General features: G+C 55.5%; 1 protein-coding gene across 1 annotated transcript; it reads right to left on the bottom strand.

Moving 5' to 3' along the window:
• Positions 1 to 203: 203 nt before the first annotated feature.
• Dzip1l (DAZ interacting zinc finger protein 1 like) lies at positions 204 to 19,809 on the bottom strand. Its single transcript, XM_042665729.1, is given in 17 exon segments — positions 204 to 500; positions 1,142 to 1,296; positions 2,202 to 2,286; positions 2,288 to 2,384; positions 2,620 to 2,776; positions 3,410 to 3,596; positions 5,109 to 5,242; positions 5,404 to 5,457; positions 6,718 to 6,748; positions 8,184 to 8,324; positions 8,743 to 8,805; positions 10,951 to 11,079; positions 11,899 to 12,060; positions 13,463 to 13,590; positions 13,759 to 13,858; positions 15,563 to 16,141; positions 19,706 to 19,809. Coding segments are annotated over 16 exon segments (2,274 nt in total). The 5' UTR covers positions 16,073 to 16,141; positions 19,706 to 19,809; the 3' UTR covers positions 204 to 359.
• Positions 19,810 to 20,618: the final 809 nt, after the last annotated feature.

Genomic DNA, 20,618 nt, shown 5'->3' with positions numbered 1-20,618 from the left:
CTCCCCTCCAGTTCCCACAGGCCTCACAGCTCTGGGAAGTTCTCCCTCCCCACACCCCTCCCCTCCCCAGCCCCTGGGGGAGGGGGCTGGTCTCGGGTGTGGCCTCCGGGGTACCCCACATGTCTCCCCCATCTCTGTCCCCCCCAATGGCTTCCTCCCTCCTCCTCCACCACCACCACCAGCATCTTTGGCCTACACCCCAGCACGCAGCAGCGGGGGACAGGCGGAGAACCCCGGCTCGGAGCGAGAGCCACGTCCACACCGCCACACCCCAGGACCCCCTGGGCTTCCCGGAGGCGGTCCTGGGCCCGTGCCACGGGCCTTGCCCTGGCGGTCACGCGGGCCGGGGGGGGACGGAGTCACCAGGCGGGGACCCTGTGGGGACCCCAGGGCCGAGGGCCGGGGTGACCCCGCTCCGGGGGGCTGGCGTGGGGCGGGGAGTGGGGCCGCGAGAGATCTTCCAGCGAAGACAGCTCCAGCTCGCTCTCCTCCTCAGAAAGCTGCGGGGGGGGGTGGGGGGGGTACGTGTGATGAACCCCAGGGGTTCCCAGGGGGGATTTAGCAGGCTTAGACACATTCCCCCTCCCTCCCACCACCTTCCCCCACCCCCAGACTCCCAACTCCAAAGTCACTAGCAAAAAGTAGGGCTGGACACGGGGCTCAAGTGGTAGAGCACGGGCTGAACAAGGACATGGAGGAGGGAGGGGGGAGAATGTGAGGGCCTGAAGTCCAGCCCTGATACCACCGAGAGAGGGGGGGAGGGAGGGAGGGAGGGGGAGAGAGGGGGAGGGAGAGGAAGAGAGAGAGGGAGAGGGAGGGAGAGAGAGAGGGAGGGAGGGAGGGGGAGAGAGAGAGGGGGAGGGAGAGAGAGAGAGAGAGGGAGGGAAAGAGAGAGAGGGAGGGAAAGAGAGAGAGGGAGGGAGGGTGGGAGAGAGGGAGGGAGGGAGGGGGGAGGGGGAGGGTAGCCTGCGGTGGAAGTAGCTGGGATGTGTGAGACCGCGTTTCCCTCTCTCCTGCCTGTCTCCCTACCTTGAGAACATTCTCCAGAGACCCCGGAGCTGATGGGAGAGCTGAGTCCCCCCCAAGGGGACATGCCCTGCCCCCTCCACCAAGCCAGGCCAGGCCTAGTGCTCCCCCTTACCTGCCGCCCCCCTCCCGCCGTGGCCGTGGGCGCCGTGGCCGCGCTCTGTGGCCCGGGGCTGGGCCTGGAGAACACGCTGACCCCGCCCGCAGGCTTCTTGCCCGGCGCCTCGAGCTGCTTCTGAAGGCTTCTGACCAGGGACTGCACCAGGGTTCCTGGGACACAGGGTGGGGGGGACATGCACAGTGATCGACACCCCCCCCCCAACCCAGAAACCAGAAGCGGCGCCGTGTGGCTCAGAGCGAGGCGAGCGACGAAGCCCAGCTAGCTCGGTGCCAGCAATAGCAACGGGCATTACACTGTCATGTCTGCATGTTTCTGAGGCTGATCGCTTGAAACGCAGCCATTAGGTGGAAGGGCAGGAAGAGCCACAGATTACTGATAATGCAGAGCTATCATTCACCCCGAACCATCCACGGGACACACAGAGAAGCAGACACACAGCTTGCCGATGTAGTAGGCCCAAGCACTTTCATTTTAATTAATTAATTAGCTAACTAATTCATCTTGATGTGTGTGTGTGTGTGTGTGTGTGTGTGTGTGTGTGTGTGTGTGTGTGTGTGTGTGTGTGTGTGTGTGTGTGTGTGTGTGTGTGTGCTGGTCCTGGGGTATGAACTCAGGGCCTAGCTACCGCCCCTGAACTTTGTTTTCCTCAAGGCCAGTGCTCTAGCATTTGAACCACAACTCCATGTCTGGACTTTTTGTGTGTGTGCTTCACTGGAGATCAGAGTCTCATGGACTTTGCTGCTCAGGCTGGCTTTGAACCGCGATCCTCAGATCTCAGCATCCTGGATAGCAGGCCTGAGCTACCAGTGCCTGGCATTAGTTTTGAAACATTATAATAAAATACTATCGGTTGATATCATCAAACGTGAAGAGCTGATGTATTTTTGTTTTTTTTTGGGGGGGGGGGCGATCGTGGGGCCTGAACTCTGGGCCTGGGGCTGTCCCTCAGCTCAAATCCCACCACTGACCAGAAGGGAAGAGAGGGAAGGGAGATGGAGAAAGGGGGGGGTGGAGGGGTGGGAGGGTGAGGGGCGTTGACCCTCATCCTGCTCACCTGAGGAAGCCAGGCCCCCGGAACCATCCTCTTCTTCCTCTGAGAAATCAGTGTCTGACCAGTCCAGGGCTTGTTGGGGCGGGGGGCGCTGGCCGGGACGGAGCTCTGGGGGGCAGGGGCGCCATCTGCTGGACCCTATCTTCCCCTGAGTCCTCTTCAGGGGAGCTGAAGGGGGGTGTGCTGCTGCGGGGGGTGGGGGGGAATGAAGGACAAGGAAGGGTTCAACGGAAACTGGAGACACAGCCCAGGCACAGTGGCTCATGCCTGTCAGCCCAGCTCCTAGGGAGGCTGAGATCCACAGGATCGTGGTTCCCTCTCGACAAAAAGCTGGATGCAGGACTGTGGCTCAAGCAGTAGAGCACCAGCCTTGAGTTGAGGGGGGTGGGGGAGGGAGGGCCCGAGGCTAGCCAGGACTCACCTGAGTCTGAGTCCCGGGGTGGCCCGGGTGGCCGGGGAGGCTGCCTGAGACCTGGGGCGTGGGGTGGGGGTGGTCGTGAGGGTGCTGGGGGGCTCTGCAGGCTGGCAGCTCTTCAGCCAGGTCTGTCCGGGGGCTGGTGCCCTCTGCTGGCCTTTGGCTGGAAACACAGAGAGGGAAGTGGCCTTGGGCACCTTGCAGGCCCCCTTGCGGCCTGGACGTGGAGCCGTGACCCTGGACACGGGCTGGGAGGCGGGAGGGGGGTCATCCGAGCCCCCACCTACCCCCCAAGGGAGTGGCCAGATGTCACTGCGGATGCTCGCAGCTGGGTTCACCGGCCGCCTTGCAGGATGGCCTGCCGGCCACTAGGGGTCAGCAGAGGACCATGTAGGGTCACCCAAACCCAGACACCTGCCGCGAGCGCGCGCAGATTGCTGGGGTCCCAGGCAGGCCAGGAATCGGGGCCCCTCCCTGTTCCAGATTGTCCCCCAACTCCCCCCCACACACAGGCAGGGACACTAAGGGGGAAATCAAGCAATATTTCTGGACAATAAATAGGGGATCAAAAGCCATCACGGGGGGACCTGGGAAGGCGGCTCCGTGGTAGAGTGCTGGCCTAGCGCGCAGGAGGCCCTGGGTTCGATTCCTCAGCACCATAAAGGCAGAAAAAGCCGGGGAGGGGGCGCCGTGGCTCACGTGGTAGAGCGCTCGCCTTGAGCAGAGAGAAGTTCAGGCCCGGGCCCTGAGTTCAAGACCCAGGATCGGCAAAAAAGCAGTCTGGTGAATAACTCACCCCCCCGTGGGCCGTCGGGCTGGGCGGCCGCAGAGTGTCCCCTCCGTGTCATTCTGCTGGTGGCTTCTTGCGTGAGCTTGGCCCTCAGAGTCAAGAAATCGGCGAACCTCCGGGCCTTCTGCTCCCGCTGCGTGCGCAGCACGGACTCCAGGTACCCCAGCGTCTCCACCGAAATCCCTCTTGCATCCTAAGGGGACAGATGGTCGGGGTCACCTGGGCCCCCATGGGCCTCCTCCTCCCCGGCCTCCCGGGGGCCTGAACTCAAGGTCTAAGTGCTGAGGTCCCTTGGCTTTGTTGCTTGAGGCTGGCGCTCTACCATGGACAGCCACAGCTCCACTTCCATGGGTTTTTTTTTCCTGGTGGGTTCACCTCAGCCACCTGAGAAGCTGGGATGACAGGTGTGAGCACCGGCGCCCGGCAGCTTAGTTCCCAGCTGGTACTTTTTTTTTTTTTTGCCAGTCCTGGGGCTTGAACTCACGGCCTGGGCACTGTCCCTGAGCTGTTTTTGCTCAAGGCTAGCACTCTACCACTTGAGCCACAGCCTTTTCTGTGAAAGTGGTACTATGGAATCGAACCCAGGGTTTCATGCATGCAAGGTTAGCACTCTACCACTGAGCCATCTTCCCAGTCCCTGGCTGATACCATTTGAGAAACTAAGCTAGGAAAAAATAATAATGCTGGGCACTGGTGGCTCATGCCTGTCATCCTAACTGCTCAGGAGGCTGAGATCTGAGGATCGCGGTTCAAAGCCAGCCCGGGCAGAAAAGTCCATGAGACTCTTATCTCCAATAAAACCACCAGAAAACCAGAAGTGGCGCTGTGGCTCAAGTGGTAGAGCGCTCGCCTTGAACTGAAGAGCTGAGGGACAGCGCCCACACCCAGAGTTTAAACCCCACAACTGACATAATAACAATAACAATAATAATAATTTTTTTAAAAAACAGCATTAACTAGCAGAAGTTTCAGGGCTCTGCTGCCTCTTAGTCAATAGGGAGGCATGTAAATCTAGACTGAAAATCCATTCAACTGAGTCTTTATTTTTTTTTTGCCAGTCATGGTGCCTGAACTCTGGGCCTGGGCGCTGTCCCTCAGCTCTTCAGCTCAAGGCTAGCGCTCTACCACTTGAGCCACAGCGCCACTTCCAGCTTTTTCTGCTTATGTGGTGCTGAGGAATCGAACCCAGGGCCTCATGCATGCAAGGCAAGCGCTCTACCACTGAGCCACCTTCCCAGCCCCTCAACTGAGTCTTGAACATGCGACCAAGATCCCATACAGCACAGGTTGAAAACTGTCACCAAAATGAGGGCTTATCCTACATTCAACCTAGGTGTGGGGCTGGGAAGGTGGCTCAGTGGTCGAGCGCTGGCCTAGCCTGCGTGAAGCCCCGGGTTCGATTCCTCAGAACCACAGACACAGAAAAAGCCGGAAGTGGCGCTGCGGCTCAAGTGGGTAGAGCGCTAGCCTTGAGCCAAGGCAGCTGAGGGACAGCGCCCAGGTCCTGAGTTCAAGCCCCAGGACTGGCAAAGAAAATGAAGAGACACAGAGGAAAGCAGGCAGGGGGGGAGAGCACAGGAAATGGGGCAGAGGCTGCTGAGCCACAGCAAGAAACGGGAAGGGAGTGTGGAGGAGGGGGCCGCTGGGGGAGAACCTTCCGGGCCTCCCTCATGGTGGGGGGGGGGGGGGGGGCTCCGGGACGCACCCTCTTGATCCCCAAGCCTTGCAGTTTCTCCTGCAGCGTGTCCTCCAGCACGGGCCGGAACTGCTGCAGCAACGCGGGGTTTTGCTTCAGGGTTTCCAGGACCTTCCGCGGGTCATCCCGGGTCTCGTCCAGCTCTGTAGCGCAAGACACGAGTCCGGGTCGGCCCTGTGCTCGTTACCTGGCTGCGCCCAGCCCTCGAGAGTCGGGCTGTCCGTTAAGTAAAGACCAACCCAACCACAGCGAGGGAAAAGGGGAGCGGAAGGGGGCAGGGGGAGGCCGGGGGGGGGTGGCCTACCTTCCTCAGACGAGTCCTCCTCCCCATCCACGGCCTTTGGCGGCTCCTGTACCCCTAGAAAGAGCAGGAAGGGCGAGGGTCTTGTAAGACTCCCCTGGAGACCCTGCCTGGCTTACAGCAGGAGCCAGCCGCGTCCTCCGACCGCCACGATCAGGGAGGGATGAAGGAAGGGCTGGAGCACACCACCAGGCACCTTGGCTCAAGCCTATAATTGTAGCCGCTGGGGAGGCAGGAACAGGAGGATCGTAGTTCAAGGCCAACGCCGGGCAGAAAAGCTCACCAGGATGCCACCTTGCTCAAGGGCCGAGCAAGGCACGGGCGTGCCTCCCTGTTCACTCGGGTTCTTCCAGGGGAAGCCCAAATGGCTGGGCTAAGAGGTGCATGCTTGCTCGTGGCGCCGCGCCCCTGAAACCACGCCTCCAGTCCAGCATTTCGCCGGTGCCTTGGAGAGCGAGTCTAGCGCATGGTTTTGTTTGGTTTTGGGGTTTTTTTTTTTTTTTTTTTTTTTTTTTTTCCTGCCTGGGTTGGCTTCAAGACCTCCAGGGACGGGCTGGGAAGGTGGCTCAGTGGTAGAGCGCTTGCCTTGCATGCTCGAGGCCCTGGGTTCGATTCCTCAGCACCACATAAGCAAAAAGAAAAAAGCCAGAAGTGGCGCTGTGGCTCAAGTGGTAGAGCGCTAGTCTTGAGCTGAAGAGCTGAGGGACTGTGCTCAAGCCCAGAGTTCAGGCCCCACGACCGGACCAAAAAAAAAAAAAAAAAAAAGACCTCTGGGGACTCAGGGGAAAAGCCTACATTTGGAGGAGCACAGGGCCCTGGGTGGAAAGGGAGAGCCAGGCTCAAAAATAAATAAGCCGGGCACCGGAGGCTTGAGCCTGTCATCCTAGAGACTCAGGAGGCTGAGATCTGAGGATCACAGTTCAAAGCCAGCCCGGGCAGAAAAATCCGTGAGATTTTTATCTCCATTGAACCACTAGAGAACCGGAAGTGGCGCTGTGGCTCAAGTGGTAGAGTGCTCGCCTTGAGCTGAAGAGCTGAGGGACAGCGCCCAGGCCCTGAGCTCAAGCCCCACGACCGACCAAAAAAATAATAAAACCACCATAGCAAAACAGGGCTGGAGGCATGGCTCCGGCGTTAGAGCGCCTGCTTGGTAAGCACAACAGCCCAAGTGAAATAACTAGCAAGGAGGCCCCCGTGCGTGCCCCGCAGACCCCTCCCCGGCCCCGCACCCCACAACCGTCCCAGCCATGGCTGGGGGACAGCAGGAACAAGACCTAAGTCACACACGTGTGCACACACACACACACACACACTCACCTTCCACCTTCCTGGCCGACAAGGTCTGGATCTGCAAGAGAACGGAGCGGAGCAGGGATTACAGGCAGCGGCCACAGGGCTGGGAGACTCTGCTGCTCTGGGGTCTGCCCAGCACGGTGGAGAACAGGGATGCTGTTACCACGGTAACCATGGGACAGAGGGACCAGGGCACCTCCTGTGGGGGGGAGGGCGGGGCTAAGGCAGGAAGATAACCCCGCCCAAGATGGCAGCCCGCTGTTCCACTTCCTCCATTTCCAGCACTGGCTTCAGGCCGGCTGGGGAAGCGACAGGGGACAGAGCGTGCGTGAGCTCCTCCCCTCAAAAAGGGGGGGTGGGGGGGCGCGGGTGGGGGGGGCGCCTGTCATCTCAACCACAGCGAAGGCTGAGTAGGAGCCTCCAGAACCTCGGGTGGAAAATAAAATTGTTAAAGGGTGGAGGTGTGGTTCAGGAAGTAGAGCACCGGCCTAACAAGTGAGAGGCCCTAAATTCAAACTCCAGAAATCAACTTCTCCTCCAGGAAGGAAGGGAGGGAGGGAGGGAAGGAATGAACAAAGGAATGAAGGAACGAAGGAAGGAATGAAGGGAGGGAGGAAGGAAGGGAGGGAGGGAGGAAGGAAGGGAGGGAGGGAGGGAGGAAGGAAGGGAGGAAGAGAGGGGAAGAAGAGGAAAGGAAGGAAAAGGAAGGAAAACAAGATAGGTGGAGGAAGGAAGGGAGGGAGAGAGGAAGGAAGGGAGGGAGGAGGGGGGAGGGAAGGAAGTAAGAAGAAAGGAAGGAGAGGGAAGGAGAGGGAGGAGGAAAGATGGAGGGAGGGGATAAAGGAAAGAAGGAAGGGAGGGAGGAAGGAAGGGATGGAGGGAGGGAGGGAAGAGGGGGGAGGGAGAGAGAGAGAAATAAAGGGAGGGAGGAAAGATGGAGGGAGGGAGGGAGGAAGGGAGGGAGGGAGGAAGGGAGAGAGAAGGAGGGAGGAGGAGGGAGGAGGAGGGAGGAGGGAGGGGATGATGGAAGGGAGGGAGGGAGGGAAGGAGGGAGGGAGGAAGGGATGGAGGGAGGGAGGAAAGATAGAGGGAGGGGAGGAAGCAAGGGAGGGAGGGAGGGAGGAAGGAAGGAAGGAAGGAAGGAAGGAGGGAGGAAGGAAAAGAGGAAGGGAGGGAGGGAAGGGAGGGAGGGAGGGAGGGAAGGAAGGAAGAAAGGAAGGAGGAGAGAGAGAGGAGGAGGGAGGAGGAGGGAGGGAGGAGGAGGGAGGAGGGAGGAGGAGGGAGGACCCCCCAGGCTGGCAACACTGTAGTGTAAGGAGCACTGGGCAGGTGTGCGGGTGTGTGCGGGACTCACGCGGAGGGGGGTGCTGCGCATGTCCCCGGAGGGGGGGACCCACTTCCTGTGCCCTCATGCCCCTCTTCCCACCCCTTCAGGAGACGGCCCCCCCTGAGCCCAGAAGCACGGGAGGTGAGGGGGTCGGGGGACGCACCATGTCCTCCTGCGCGGCCAGGCGCCGGGCCTGCTCCTGCAGCTGGGCGCGAAGGGCGCTGAGCTGGCGCTGGGCCTGGGCGTCCATCTTCCTCTCATCCTGGGCCAGGGAGGCCCGCAGCCTCTCGTTCTCCTCCTGCAGCTGGGGGGGGGGGGGGGGGAGAGGATCCTATGTCCCGTGTCCCATGTCTGCTGGTATCAGGGTGCGGGCAGCAAAAAGCTAAGCTATTCAGGAGGCTGAGATCTGAGGATCGAGGTTCAAAGCCAGCCCGGGCAGGAAAGTCCATGAGACTCTTATCTCCAATGAAACCACCAGAAAACCAGAAGTGGCGCTGTGGCTCAAGTGGTCGAGCGCTCACCTGGAGCTGAAGAGCTGAGGGACAGCGCCCAGGCCCAGAGTTCAAGCCCCATCACCGACAAAAATAAAAGTCTGATGGGCATGGGTGGAATGGGAGGAGGTAGAGGGGACACAGACTATTGAGGGCACAAGCTCCCCATCCCCCATCCTCCCCCCCCGCCCCCGCTCTCCCCCCCAGCCCCAACCAACCAATGTCAGCTACCTCTCTCCTTTCCGCTGACCGTTCTCTGTGAAGTTGCTTCATTTTCCTCTTCCACTCTGTTTTCTGAAACAGATCAAAAGCTTAGCCGGGAACCCGTGGCTCCCGCCTGTCATCCTAGCTCCTGGGGAAGCTGAGATCTGAAGATCATGGTTCAAAGCCAGCCAAGGCAGGAAAGTTCATGAGACTCTCGTCTCCAATGAAACCACCAAAAAGCCGGAAGTAGAGGTGTGACTCAAGTGGTAGCACGGCAGCCTTAAGTGAAAAAGTCAGTACCCAGGTCGAGTTCAAGCCCCAGTATGAACTCCAAGAAAGGAAAAAAAGAAAAGAAAAAGAGTTAAAGATGGTTAAATGGATCCCTTCCTAGATATGAATATAAATATATATATATATATATGATAAAGCTGTGGAAATTATATAGTATCGGCTTATGATATGGCAGAAAGACTAATTAAACTGAATTAAAAAATGAGTTAGTGGAAATTAAGTTGGTAAGTGGATAGGAGGTGATTATTGATCGATACTGTGTAAACAAATGGCTAGCTGCCTAGAAAAAAATATTTTATATATTACAATATATATACATGAACACACGCACACATACACACAAACACACACACACATCAAATCTTGAATCATTACACCTTCTCTTAAACCAAAATAAGTTCCACAGAGTCCAAGAATTCAACATAAAAATGAAGGCCATAAAAAATACTGAAAATACAGAACTATTTTCTTCTCCTATTTCAGAATGAGGGAGTCCGTAAATAAAAGATTGATCATTTGGTTATTGGGACTCCATAAACGTCCTGTCTATCTTTTTCTCTGACAATAAAACAGTGAAGGAAGCCGGGCGCCGGTGGCTCACGCCTGTCATCCTAGCTACTCAGGAGGCTGAGATCTGAGGATCGTGGTTCAAAGCCAGCCCGGGCAGGAAAGTCCATGAGACTCTTATCTCCAATGAACCACTAGAAAACTGGGAGTGGCGCTGTGGCTCTAGTGGTAGAGCGCACGCCTTGAGCTGAAGAGCTGAGGGACAGCGCCCAGGCCCTGAGTTCAAGCCCCATGACCGACAAAAATGGCTAGAACAATCAAAGGACTAGATTGATTTCCACATTACGGGTTATACAAACTCATTAAAGGATCAGGAAAACAGCAGTGAGCTCACGTTGATGACATGAACTCTGCTGATATAGGAGTGTGGACACCACAAAGACTGGCAAGTGCCACAAATCAGCTCTTTCTATTTCTCTTATTCTTTTAGCTCTAGAGAGAAGTAGTTGCTAAACATTTCAACATATTCCAGCATTTCAATCGGGATTGTCCCTTGAACTCCCAAATATCTTCACATCCAGGGAGGCCATCACGCCTTGTGAACTGGTTTTTCGTTGGGTTAAAATAGAAATGGTGACCAAGATGTCCAGGCCGGAAACCCACGTGTTTCCATCTATGTTCTGTATATACTTAATACCTAGCAGGTAAACTGGATCTGGTAGACCCATTTTCCAGCCTTGCTGAAGCAATCTGCCTTCATGTTTATCTATACTGGTATAAAAAATCTCGGGCTGGGAAGGTGGCTCAGTGGTAGAGCGCTTGCCTTGCATGCCTGAGACCTTGGGTTCGATTCCTCAGCACCACATAAGCAAAAAGAAAAAAGCCGGAAGTGGGTGCTATGGCTCAAGTGGTAGAGCGCTAGCCTTGAGCTGAAGAGCTGAGGGACAGCGCCCAGGCCCAGAGTTCAGGGCCCCCACGACCAGACCCCCCCCCCAAAAAAAAAAAAATTACTGGTATAAAAATCTAAAACTGAGCTTTAAACGTCTTTCAACTTGCCCCAACCCACAGAGCAAAAAAACTGAGCAGCCAGGCTGGTGTCCGGTGACTCACATCTCTAATCCTCGCTCCTTAGGAGGCTGAGATCTGAGCCTCACAATTCAAAGCCAGCCCTGGCAGGAAAGGCTGTGAGACTCTTGTTTCCAATTAACCACCACCAAAAAAAAAAAAAAAAGCTGTAAGAAGAGCTGTGGCATAAATGGTAGGACCCTAGCCCTGGACAAAAAACTGCTCGGGAATAGCATCTAGGCCTGAGTTCAAGCCCCAGGACTGGCACACACACACACACACACACACACACACACACACACACACACACACACACACACACACACTTGGGCACAGTGAGGTTCTAGTCTTGCTTTGGAAAGGTCTGCTCACCTGAACCTCCATCTGCTCCCTTAGAGCCTGGAGCTCCTGGGCCTGCTGCAGCCTCTCTTCCGACTCCTCATCCCGCAGGGATCCGAGGTGGGACACCATTGCACTGTGAGACTGCAGGGCCTGCAGCTTCTAAACACACCAAGCCACGTTGAACTGAGACACGGAGCTAAGCATGCTGCCTGGGATATATCTTTCCCTTCGCACCAGCCACGAGACCCCAGCTCGAGCTCACTGAGAACCTACGTGACTCCAAGTCATCACACGGATCGGATCGGCCTGAGAGGGCTGGAGTGTTCCTCCCAGCCCACTGATCGTCTACTGCATTTAAAACCCCAGCTCAGTCAAGAGGGGTGGCTCTCACGCCTGTCATCCTGCGAGTCAGGAGGCAGAAACTTGAGGATCAAATGCACATTTTCAATGAAAAAAAAAAAAAAAAAAAAACAAAACCATGATATATACATATTGTCCATCATGGGGCTTGAACTCTGGGCCTGGGTGCTGTCCTTCAGCTCTTCAGCTCAAGGCGAGCGCTCTACCACTTGAGCCACAGCGCCACCTCCGGTTTGCTGGTGTTTTATTGGAGATAGGAGTCTCACGGACTTTCCTGCCCGGGCTGGCTTTGAACCGAGATCCTCAGATCTCAGCCTCCTGAGTAGCTAGGATGACAGGGGTGACCACCGGCACCCAGCTGATAATAATTTTTTTTTAATAAAGCATTTTGTTTTTACCAGTCCTGGGGCTTGAACTCTGGGCCTGGGCATTGCCCTTGAGCTTCTTTTGCTCAAGGCTAGCACTCTACCATTTGAACCACAGCACCACTTCCGACTTTTTCTGTGTATGTGGTACTGAAGAATCGAACCCATAGCTTCACGCATGCTAGGAGAGCACTCTACCACTGAGCCCCATTCTCAGCCCAATAGAGCAATTTTGAGACATGAAGTTGGGTACCTCTTCTAGCGTAGAGTTCTGGTTGGCAACAACTTTAAATTCATCCCAGAATAATTGTTTCAGCTTGTCTATTTCCCCATAAAACTTGCTTCGCTCTTTTTCTTTCCATTCCTCAAATTCTTTCTTAGCTTCCATTTCTCTCTGGCGCATGATCTCCACTTCCTAATGACAATAATTTTTAAAAAAAGAAAAGCAAGAACAATGCATCACTACAACATTCGTGAGAGCTCACTCAGGCTTTCTGTGTGGGCTTATCACTATAGACAAACAAAGAGTCATCCATCCTAAGCTGGTTTTTTTGTTGTTGTTGTTGTTGGTCATGGGGCTTGAATTCTGGGCCTGGGTGCTGTCCCTCAGCTCTTCAGCTCAAGGTGAGCTCTCGACCACTTGAGCCACAGGGCCATGTCCGGCTTTTTCTTTTTATGTGGTGCAGAGGCATCGAACCCAGGGCCTCAGGCATGCAAGACAATCAATCTACCACTGAGCCACCTTCCTGGCCCCTCCCAAGCCATTCTTAACCATGAGGATTTGACTTTCTCTTTCTGCACATCTCCACAACACCTGGCATGATCGGTGCCCAGCAGATGCAGGCAGGAAGAACAGTAGAAGAGATGCCATTGATCGAGATGCATCGAACTTATAGACTTCTGTTGAGAACCCCTTTGTACAACTAGTTTTAAAGACAATGATTTTTTTTAAACACCACACACATATGTACACATACACACACACACACAAAATTAAGTCTAACCTACATTTACATTTCACATAAAGAAATAAAATAAATGCTATGCAGACATGATGGATGATGGATGGATGGATGGATGATGGATGGATGGATGGATGGATAGACAGATGATGGATGATGGATGGATGGATAGATAGCTGGATGATGGATGGATGATGGATGATGGATGGATGGATGGATGATGGACAGATGGATGGATGATGGATGGATGGATGGATGATGGATGGATGATGGATGGATGGATGGATGGATAGATAGATGATGGATGATGGATGGATGGATAGATGGCTGGATGATGGATGGATGATGGATGATGGATGGATGGATAGATGGATGGATGTGAAATGCCAACTTGGTGCTTTTCCATTCCGCCAGTATTTTCTGACCAGTTCTTCTGGGCAGAGTCTGGGATCTAGGATCATCAGATTCAAATCCAACCCAAGCGTCGAGGGCTTCTGGGGTGGTGTGGGCCCCGGCAGGGAACTATGAATCTCTGCTCCCCAATTGGGTGCCAACCCCCCCACCCTCCCCCGACACACACACACATCCCATCCTGCCTGGGATTTCCAGCCCAGGGGGAATCGGTGGCAACTTCTAGGCCTGAGTGTCCTAGATGCTTCCTGGCCACGCCTACCTGCCGAAGACACCCCCATCGGACCTGACCACGCCCACTCGCAGAAGACATGCCCTGGGCGGGCCACGCCCACCTGCCGCAGACACACCCACCGGGTGGCCACGCCCCCATGCAGAAGACCCACCCTTCGGGTGGCCCCGCCCACCTGCAGGTGACACACCCACCCCCACGGCCCCGCCCACCTGCTGCTGCCTCTGCCTCTCGGCCTCCCGCTGGGCCTCCAGCTCCGCTTGGGTGTCCTTGAGCTTGGCCCGCAGCTCCTCCAGGGCCTCCTCCAGAGGTCGCTCCTGCTGCTGCTGCTGCTGCCTTCCTGAGGGTGTTTGGGGGGGGAATCCAAGGCAAGACAGAGGGGTGGGGGTACAGTGGAGATCTAAGATCAGCGCATCTGCCCCCCTCCCCTAGTTCACTGCCCTAGGGTGCAGGGCATTTCTGGCACTGACCAGCCCCAGTCCACCTGCGGGGTCCCGGGGCTTCTTACCACCACCGCCGCCACGACCGTCCGCCAAGCCTGCGTGCCTCCGCTGCAGGTGGCCCCGCAGAAAGGTGGCGTTCATGAAGGTCTTGTCACACAGGTGGCACTGCATGGAGAGGGAGCAGGTAGGGGTCAGGGGTGGGGGTCACACACACAGTGATCACCTGGGATAGCCTGGGAACTTCCCCCTGGAGGTAAAGCCCCTTCCTCTGAGCTGCCTTGGAAATAAATAACTTGAGGGGCTGGAGCTCTGTATAAAGGGGTGTGCTTATCATGCAGGAGGCCCTGGGTTCAAGCCCCAGAATGGCAGAAAAGAAGGGGGGGGAGGGAAGGAGGGAGGAGAGACAGGTAAGAGAAGGAAAAGAGAAGGAGGAAGGGAGAAGGAGGTGGAGGAGAGGAGGATGAAGAAGAGAGGAAGAGGGGGAGGAAAGTGGGGGCACAGGAAGAAGAGGGGAAGAAAAAGAGGAGGAGAGGAGAGATCATAGTGAAGAATGTAATTAACTGATTAAGGCAGTGATGGAACCGAAATTACTCCCAGTGCCCTGGGGAACTATTGAAACTGGCTTGGCATTTGTGATGTAAGTCCTCAGGCCCCAAGTTGTGTGTGTGTATAAAGGCACACTCACAAAATGAGCCACTATTAATGACTATTCCATTAGTTAATATATCATAATGATTTCTTTTGTCCCACCGTGATATGGCAATACAATAAGAAAATACAGGGCTAGGCGTTAGTGGCTCACGCCTGTCATCCTAGCTACTCGGGAGGCTGAGATCTGAGGACCGTGGTTCAAAGCCAGCCTGGAGAGGAAAAGCTCTGAGACTCTCATCTCCAATAAAACCACTTAGAAAACCAGAAGTGGTGCTGTAGCTCAAGTGGTAGAGCGCTCACCTTGAGCTGAAGAGCTGAGGGTCAGTGCCCAGGCCCAGAGTTCAAGCCCCATGACCGACCAAAAAAAAAAAAGTATATATTAATGTTGTACGGTAATATAACATAATTTGATAATATGGTAATATAATGATATGGTAATATAAGGTTATATGGTAATGTTATTTAGCAATATAAGAAAGTCCTCAGTTCCTGGCAGACCTGAACACCTGGTGATTTTCTTTTCTTTCTTTCTTTTTTTCCTTTGGTCGGTAGTGGGGCTTGAACTCTGGGCCTGGGCGCTGTCCCTCAGCTCTTCAGCTCAAGGCGAGTGCTCTATCACTTGAGGCACAGTGCCACTTCTGGGTTTTTCTGGAGATTAAGAATCCCATGGCGGGGCTGGGAAGGTGGCTCAGTGGTAGAGCGCTTGCCTTGCATGCCTGAGGTCCTGGGTTCGATTCCTCAGCACCACATAAGCAAAAAGAAAAAAGCCGGAAGTGGCGCTGTGGCTCAAGTGGTAGAGCGCTCGCCTTGAGCTGAAGAGCTGAGGGACAGCGCCCAGGCCCAGAGTTCAGGCCCCAAGACCGGACCCAAAAAAAAAAAAAAAAGAATCCCATGGGCTTTCCTGCCTGGGTTGCCTTTGAACCATGATCCTCAGATCTCAGCCTCCTGAGCTGCTAGGGTGACAGGCATGAGCCACTGGTGCCCTGCACCCTGGTGATTTTCTGAGCCAAGCCTATGATAGCTCAGCAGGGTCTGGCTCTGTGGCTGAGGCTGCTCTTGGACTTCTAGGCTTTCCTTCCGAGCGCTGGGATTGCAGGCGTGTGCTAGGACTCAAATGATCCACCCACAGAGGCACCAGCTGGCCCTGGGGCACTGGCTAGGTGGCCTGGTCACCTGGTAGGAGTGGAGGGGGGGATGCCCATCCCTCCTGTCCCCTACCGGGTGGTAGCTGTGCGCCCCGGTCTGCAGGAGCAGCTGCTGCAGGGTGTTGATCATCTTGCGCCGGCGCCGGCTCTCCTCCCGCAGGCCCTTGAGCTCGTCGGCCTGGCGGCCCAGCTCCTGCTGGCCCCGCTGCTGCTGGCCCAGGCTGGCCTGCAGCCGGGCCTCCAGCTGGGCCACGCTGGCGCTCAGACAGTCCTGGCAGTGCAGCAGGTACTCGATGGTCAGCTGGGCCAGGCGCAGCACCTTGAGCAGAGCGGGGTCCACGGGGTGGCCGCAGCGGCTGCAGGCCTCGCGACCCAGGTCACAGAAGGTCACGCTGGCTATGTTCTCCTGCAGGGCGGCCACGTCCAGCTCCCGCGCCACCCGCTCCACGTCCAGGGCGCTGATGCGCCTCCAGTCGAGGCTCCCACGGCGAGGCTGGAACTTGAAGGCTGGGAGGGCAGAGCCGCCGCCGCCGCCACCGCCACCGCCGCCCAGGCCTTCAGCTGGGGCCACCGGGGACTGCATGGGGCTGACCACTGGGATGGTGGGGTGCCACCAGGGCCACGGTAGCTGGCCGAGGAGGTGGCAGACAGCCTGGAGGGGAGGGGGAATGGAAGACAGGAGGATGGAGGTCTAAGGATAAGCACAGGGCAGAAGCACGAGACCCTATCTGAATAACAAACGAAACAGAAAAGGAACAGGGGCTGGGAAGCTGGCTCAGGGGTAGAGCGCTCGCCTCGCATGCATGAGGCCCTCAGTGTTCGATTCCTCAGCACCCCACACAGAGAGAAAGCCGGAAGTGGCTCTGTGGCTCAAGTGGTAGAGCGCTCGCCTTGAGCTCAGGGACAGTGCCCAGGCCCCGAGTTCAAGCCCCAGGACTTGCGAAACAAAGGCAGGAGGTATGGTTCAAGGGTGCCAGTGTAGCAAGCATGAGGCCCTGAGTTCAAGTCCAAGTATCACAAGAAAAAAAAAATAGCAGGGGGGTGGGGAATGTGACTGAGACAAGAAGAGGCAAATAAAAACATCTGGGCGCCAGGGGCTCAGGTCTGTCATCCTAGCTACTCAGGAGGCTGAGATCTCAGGATGGCAGGCAGGAAAGTCCGTGAGACTCTGATCTCCAATGAACCACCAGAAAACCGGAAATGGTGCTGTGGCTCAAGTGGTAGAGTGTTAACCTTGAGCAAAAGAGCTCAGGGACAGCGCCCAGGCCCTGAGTTCAAGCCCCACTCCTGACAAGAAAAAGGGGCCAGGGGAGGGGCTGGGAAGGTGGCTCAGTGGTAGAGCGCTCGCCTCACGGGCATGAAGCCCTGGGTTGGATTCTCAGTACCACACACAGAGAGAAAGCCGCAAATGGCGCTGTGGCTCAAGTGGTAGAGCGCTCGCCTTGAGCCAAAGCAGCTCAGGGCCCGCGCCCAGGCCCTGAGTTCAAGCCCCATGGCGGACCCAAAAACAAAAACCAAAAACCAGTATGCTGGCTTTGAGGATCTGAGCACGTGACAGACAAGAGGAGGCAAGTGGACGTTACCCTGCTGGGCCAACTTCCTTCTACATTAAGAGTCATGGAAAGTCCAAGAATAAAGGCCGGGGGAAACAAATGGTAGGGCTGGAGTGGCAGAGGGGAACAAGCCTAGGACAGGCCCCATACTTGACACTCCAGGCTGGGCAATGTGAGGATGGAAGCTAGGTGCGGGGGGAGCCCAATACCAGCAGCACAAGGCGGAAACGCAACTCCTAAAGGGGTCCGTGGGAAACTTGAGTGGGTGCAGTATTATTGATCCCACTTCACAAACAAGGAAAGTGGCTGGGGAAAGGGGGGGAAGGGGGGAGGGTCTGAAGAGATGAACCCCACGGCAGGAAACGCAAATTCAGGTGGTTTTACATGCACTAGGCCCTACTCAACACTGATGCTTGGGTCTTCTTGTCCTAAAATTAGTATTAGTTTTCCTTTTACCCTTCTACTTGCAGTGCACTCATTCATTCCCCTCCCTGCTTGTTTAATAGATGGCCAGACCTGAGGGCTATGCAGATGCGTTGTCAGCCACCACCCACCTGCCCTCCACCCTGGAGTCCAGCACGGCTCCTGGCTGTCAAGGTACTGAGTGCAAATCTCTCAGCCTGGTCCTGAGACTGTCCACAGGATGCTTCAGGCTTTCCCTAATGCTCTTCCCTATCACAGATTTGTAATAATAATAATAATAGTCCGGTGCCATTGGCTCACGCCTGTCATCCTAGCTACTCAGGAGGCTGAGACCTGAGGATCGTGGTTCAAAGCCAGCCTGGGCAGGAAAGTCTATGAAACTCTTATCTCCAGTGAGCCACCAGAAAACCAGAAGTGGCGCTGTGGCTCAGGTGGTAGAGCGCTCGCCTTGAGCTGAAGAGCTCAGGGACAGCACCCAGGCCCAGAGTTCAAGCCCCACAATGGACCAAAATAATAATAATAATAATAATAGTACCACCCAGCCATGAACCACTCCCACCCCAACCACGGCCACAGGTAGACAGTCCAGCCTACCCTTACCTCGAGTGTGGAGTTGCAGAAGTAAAAGCCATGGTGAGGTGACACAGGACTCACCATGCTTAGCTCCGAGCTGCAGCCTCTCCCAACTGGCTGTGCATTAGAGCAACAGCAGGTTACCAGGCGTGCCCGGGCAAGGGTAACAGGATGCCGAGAATGTCACTGTTTAACTATTTAAGCTCTGGTCTCAAGTGTGTGCCAACCCGTCTTCTCTCGACGTTAAGGTCAAGGTAGGGCAAGCGCTCTACCACCTGAGCCACAGTGCACCACTTCCGGCTTTTTCTGAGTCATTCATGGGACGTAAGAGTCTCACAGACTTTACTATTCAGGCTGGCTTTGAACCACGATCCTCAGATCTCAGCCTCCTGAGTAGCTAGGATGACAGGCGTGAGCCCTGCTACCTCTCCTCTTCTCGGACTGTTCCCTAAGCGTCCTCCTTAACAGGAACTATTCTTTACCTTTAAAGCCAGGGGGTGGAGGGGCCCAGTGCCCCCTGACATTCTGCTGCCCACCTGCACCCCATTTCTACTGTATGTTTTTCTAGCTTTGTCTGAGCCTCAGCTACCACCACCCCCTCATTCTCTTTCTCCGGCTTTTGTGACCATCAGACCATTACCTCTGTCCAAAGTGCTTCTATCAGCTATAGAAACCCAAGTTGCAGAACAGTCTATGAAGGGCCAGGGAGAAAAGAAACCACAGGGGCTGGGAAGGTGGCTCAGTGGTAGAGTGCTCGCCTAGCATGCATGAAGCCCTAGGTTCGACTCCTCAGTACCACATACACAGAAAAAGCTGGAAGTGGCACTGTGGCTCAAGTGGTAGAGCGCTCGCCTTGAGCAAAAAAAGAAGCTCAGGGACAGTGCCCAGGCCCTGAGTTCAAGCCCCAGCACCAGAAGAAAAAAAGGAAACTACAGTACAAGCTTGTTAATACAATGGCATCTCTGTGGGGAAATGAAGAATCATAAAGAGGAGAAGGAGGAGGAGGAGGGATGCTATATCTACCTGCAGACATGGTACCAGCCTGGCTAGGCGTGCTTTCTAGCTAGCCCTGGAAGTAGCTTTGATAGGCTGCATCTGGCAGATGTACAGCCTGACCCTCCTGAGAAGTTAGGGGTCGCCGGGCGCTGGTGGCTCACGCCTGTCATCCTAGCTACTCAGGAGGCTGAGATCTGAGGATCGCGGTTCAAAGCCAGCCCGGGCAGGAGAGACCGTGAGACTCCTATCTCCAATAAACCACCAGAAAACCGGAAGTGGCGCTGTAGCTCAAGTGGTAGAGCGCTCGCCTTGAGCTGAAGAGCTGAGGGACAGCACCCAGGCCCAGAGTTCAAGCCCCACGACCGACCAAAAAAAAAAAAGAAGTTAGGGGTCTGCCCCACCCCCAAGTCATTCAGCCATCAGGCATTGAAGCCAAGAAGAGTGAAATCAAGTTCAGACAGGCTCCAGAGCTTGTGAATTAAACCAAACTAACGCACGATGGCGGTGCTGGTAGCGGTGGCGCTGGTGATGATGATGACGGCAGTGGTGGTGGCAATCACGATGGTGATGGTGCTGATGGTGGTGGTGGTACTGATTAGGACTAAGGCGATGCGATGCGGGTGGTTTTGACTGTGATAATGATGACATGCAAATAGTGGGACTTACGGTACCTGAGGTTGCTTCAAGGAATGACAGAATTCACTGCAAATGGTGATCAGGGTCAGTGCTGGCAACTTCCAGGTCTCCCTGTCTCTGGGCCGGGCTTGGCTGAACAGGTCTCAGCTCTCCCCGAGGGCTTCCTTGGTTTGGGTAGAGGAAAGACAGAGCCAAGTGAGAGGGCTGCAGGCTACCTGGAAACAAAACACCCCAGGGACAAGGACACCACCTTCTCCAGATGGAATTATCGGTCGCTGGCTTAGAAACGCAGGATGGAGACGATTCAGTCTCCAGGACACAGGGGCTGTGTTCGGTTGGGATGGGATCCCAGAACAGGTCCCAATGCCAGCCCAATGTCATGACCCCCAAAGAATGTCTCATTAGCACTTCAATCTTGCTTTCTTGGCTCACTCCCTCCGCCCCTCATCCTAGCTAGATCTGAGGAGGCTGAGATCTGAGGATCATGGTTCAAAGCCAGCCTGGGGGAGGGGGGGGGCAGGAAAGTGAGTGAGACTCTTATCTCCAGTGAACCACTCAAAAACGGGAAGTGGAGCTGTGGCTCAAAGTGGTAGAGCACTAGCTTTGAGTTCAGGGACAGAGCCCATGCCCTGAGTTCAAACCCCAGGACAGACAAAAAACAAAGAAAGAATAGAATAGAAAAGAAAAAGAAAGAAGAACGTGAAGGCACCCCAGTTCTGTCCAGTGTCACCCTTCCTCCCCCAACACAGCCACCACCACCGTAGGGACCTGATCCCTGGAGAAGACTATAAATGCTCCTCACCTAAAACCTATCCAAGATAACATCCACAAGATCAGCCCAAGGCGTCATCATCCTCCCCCCCCCCCCCCCCCCCCCCGCCTTTAAATTAACATCTAGACAACACCAACCACCTCACTGTCTCTCCAAGCAGCGAAGAGGAGGAGTTG

Source organism: Dipodomys spectabilis, unplaced genomic scaffold (assembly GCF_019054845.1).
Source record: "Dipodomys spectabilis isolate Male_0828 unplaced genomic scaffold, ASM1905484v1 ptg000342l, whole genome shotgun sequence".
Classification (NCBI taxonomy): domain Eukaryota; kingdom Metazoa; phylum Chordata; class Mammalia; order Rodentia; family Heteromyidae; genus Dipodomys; species Dipodomys spectabilis.
This window is presented reverse-complemented; position numbering and strand designations above follow the sequence as displayed.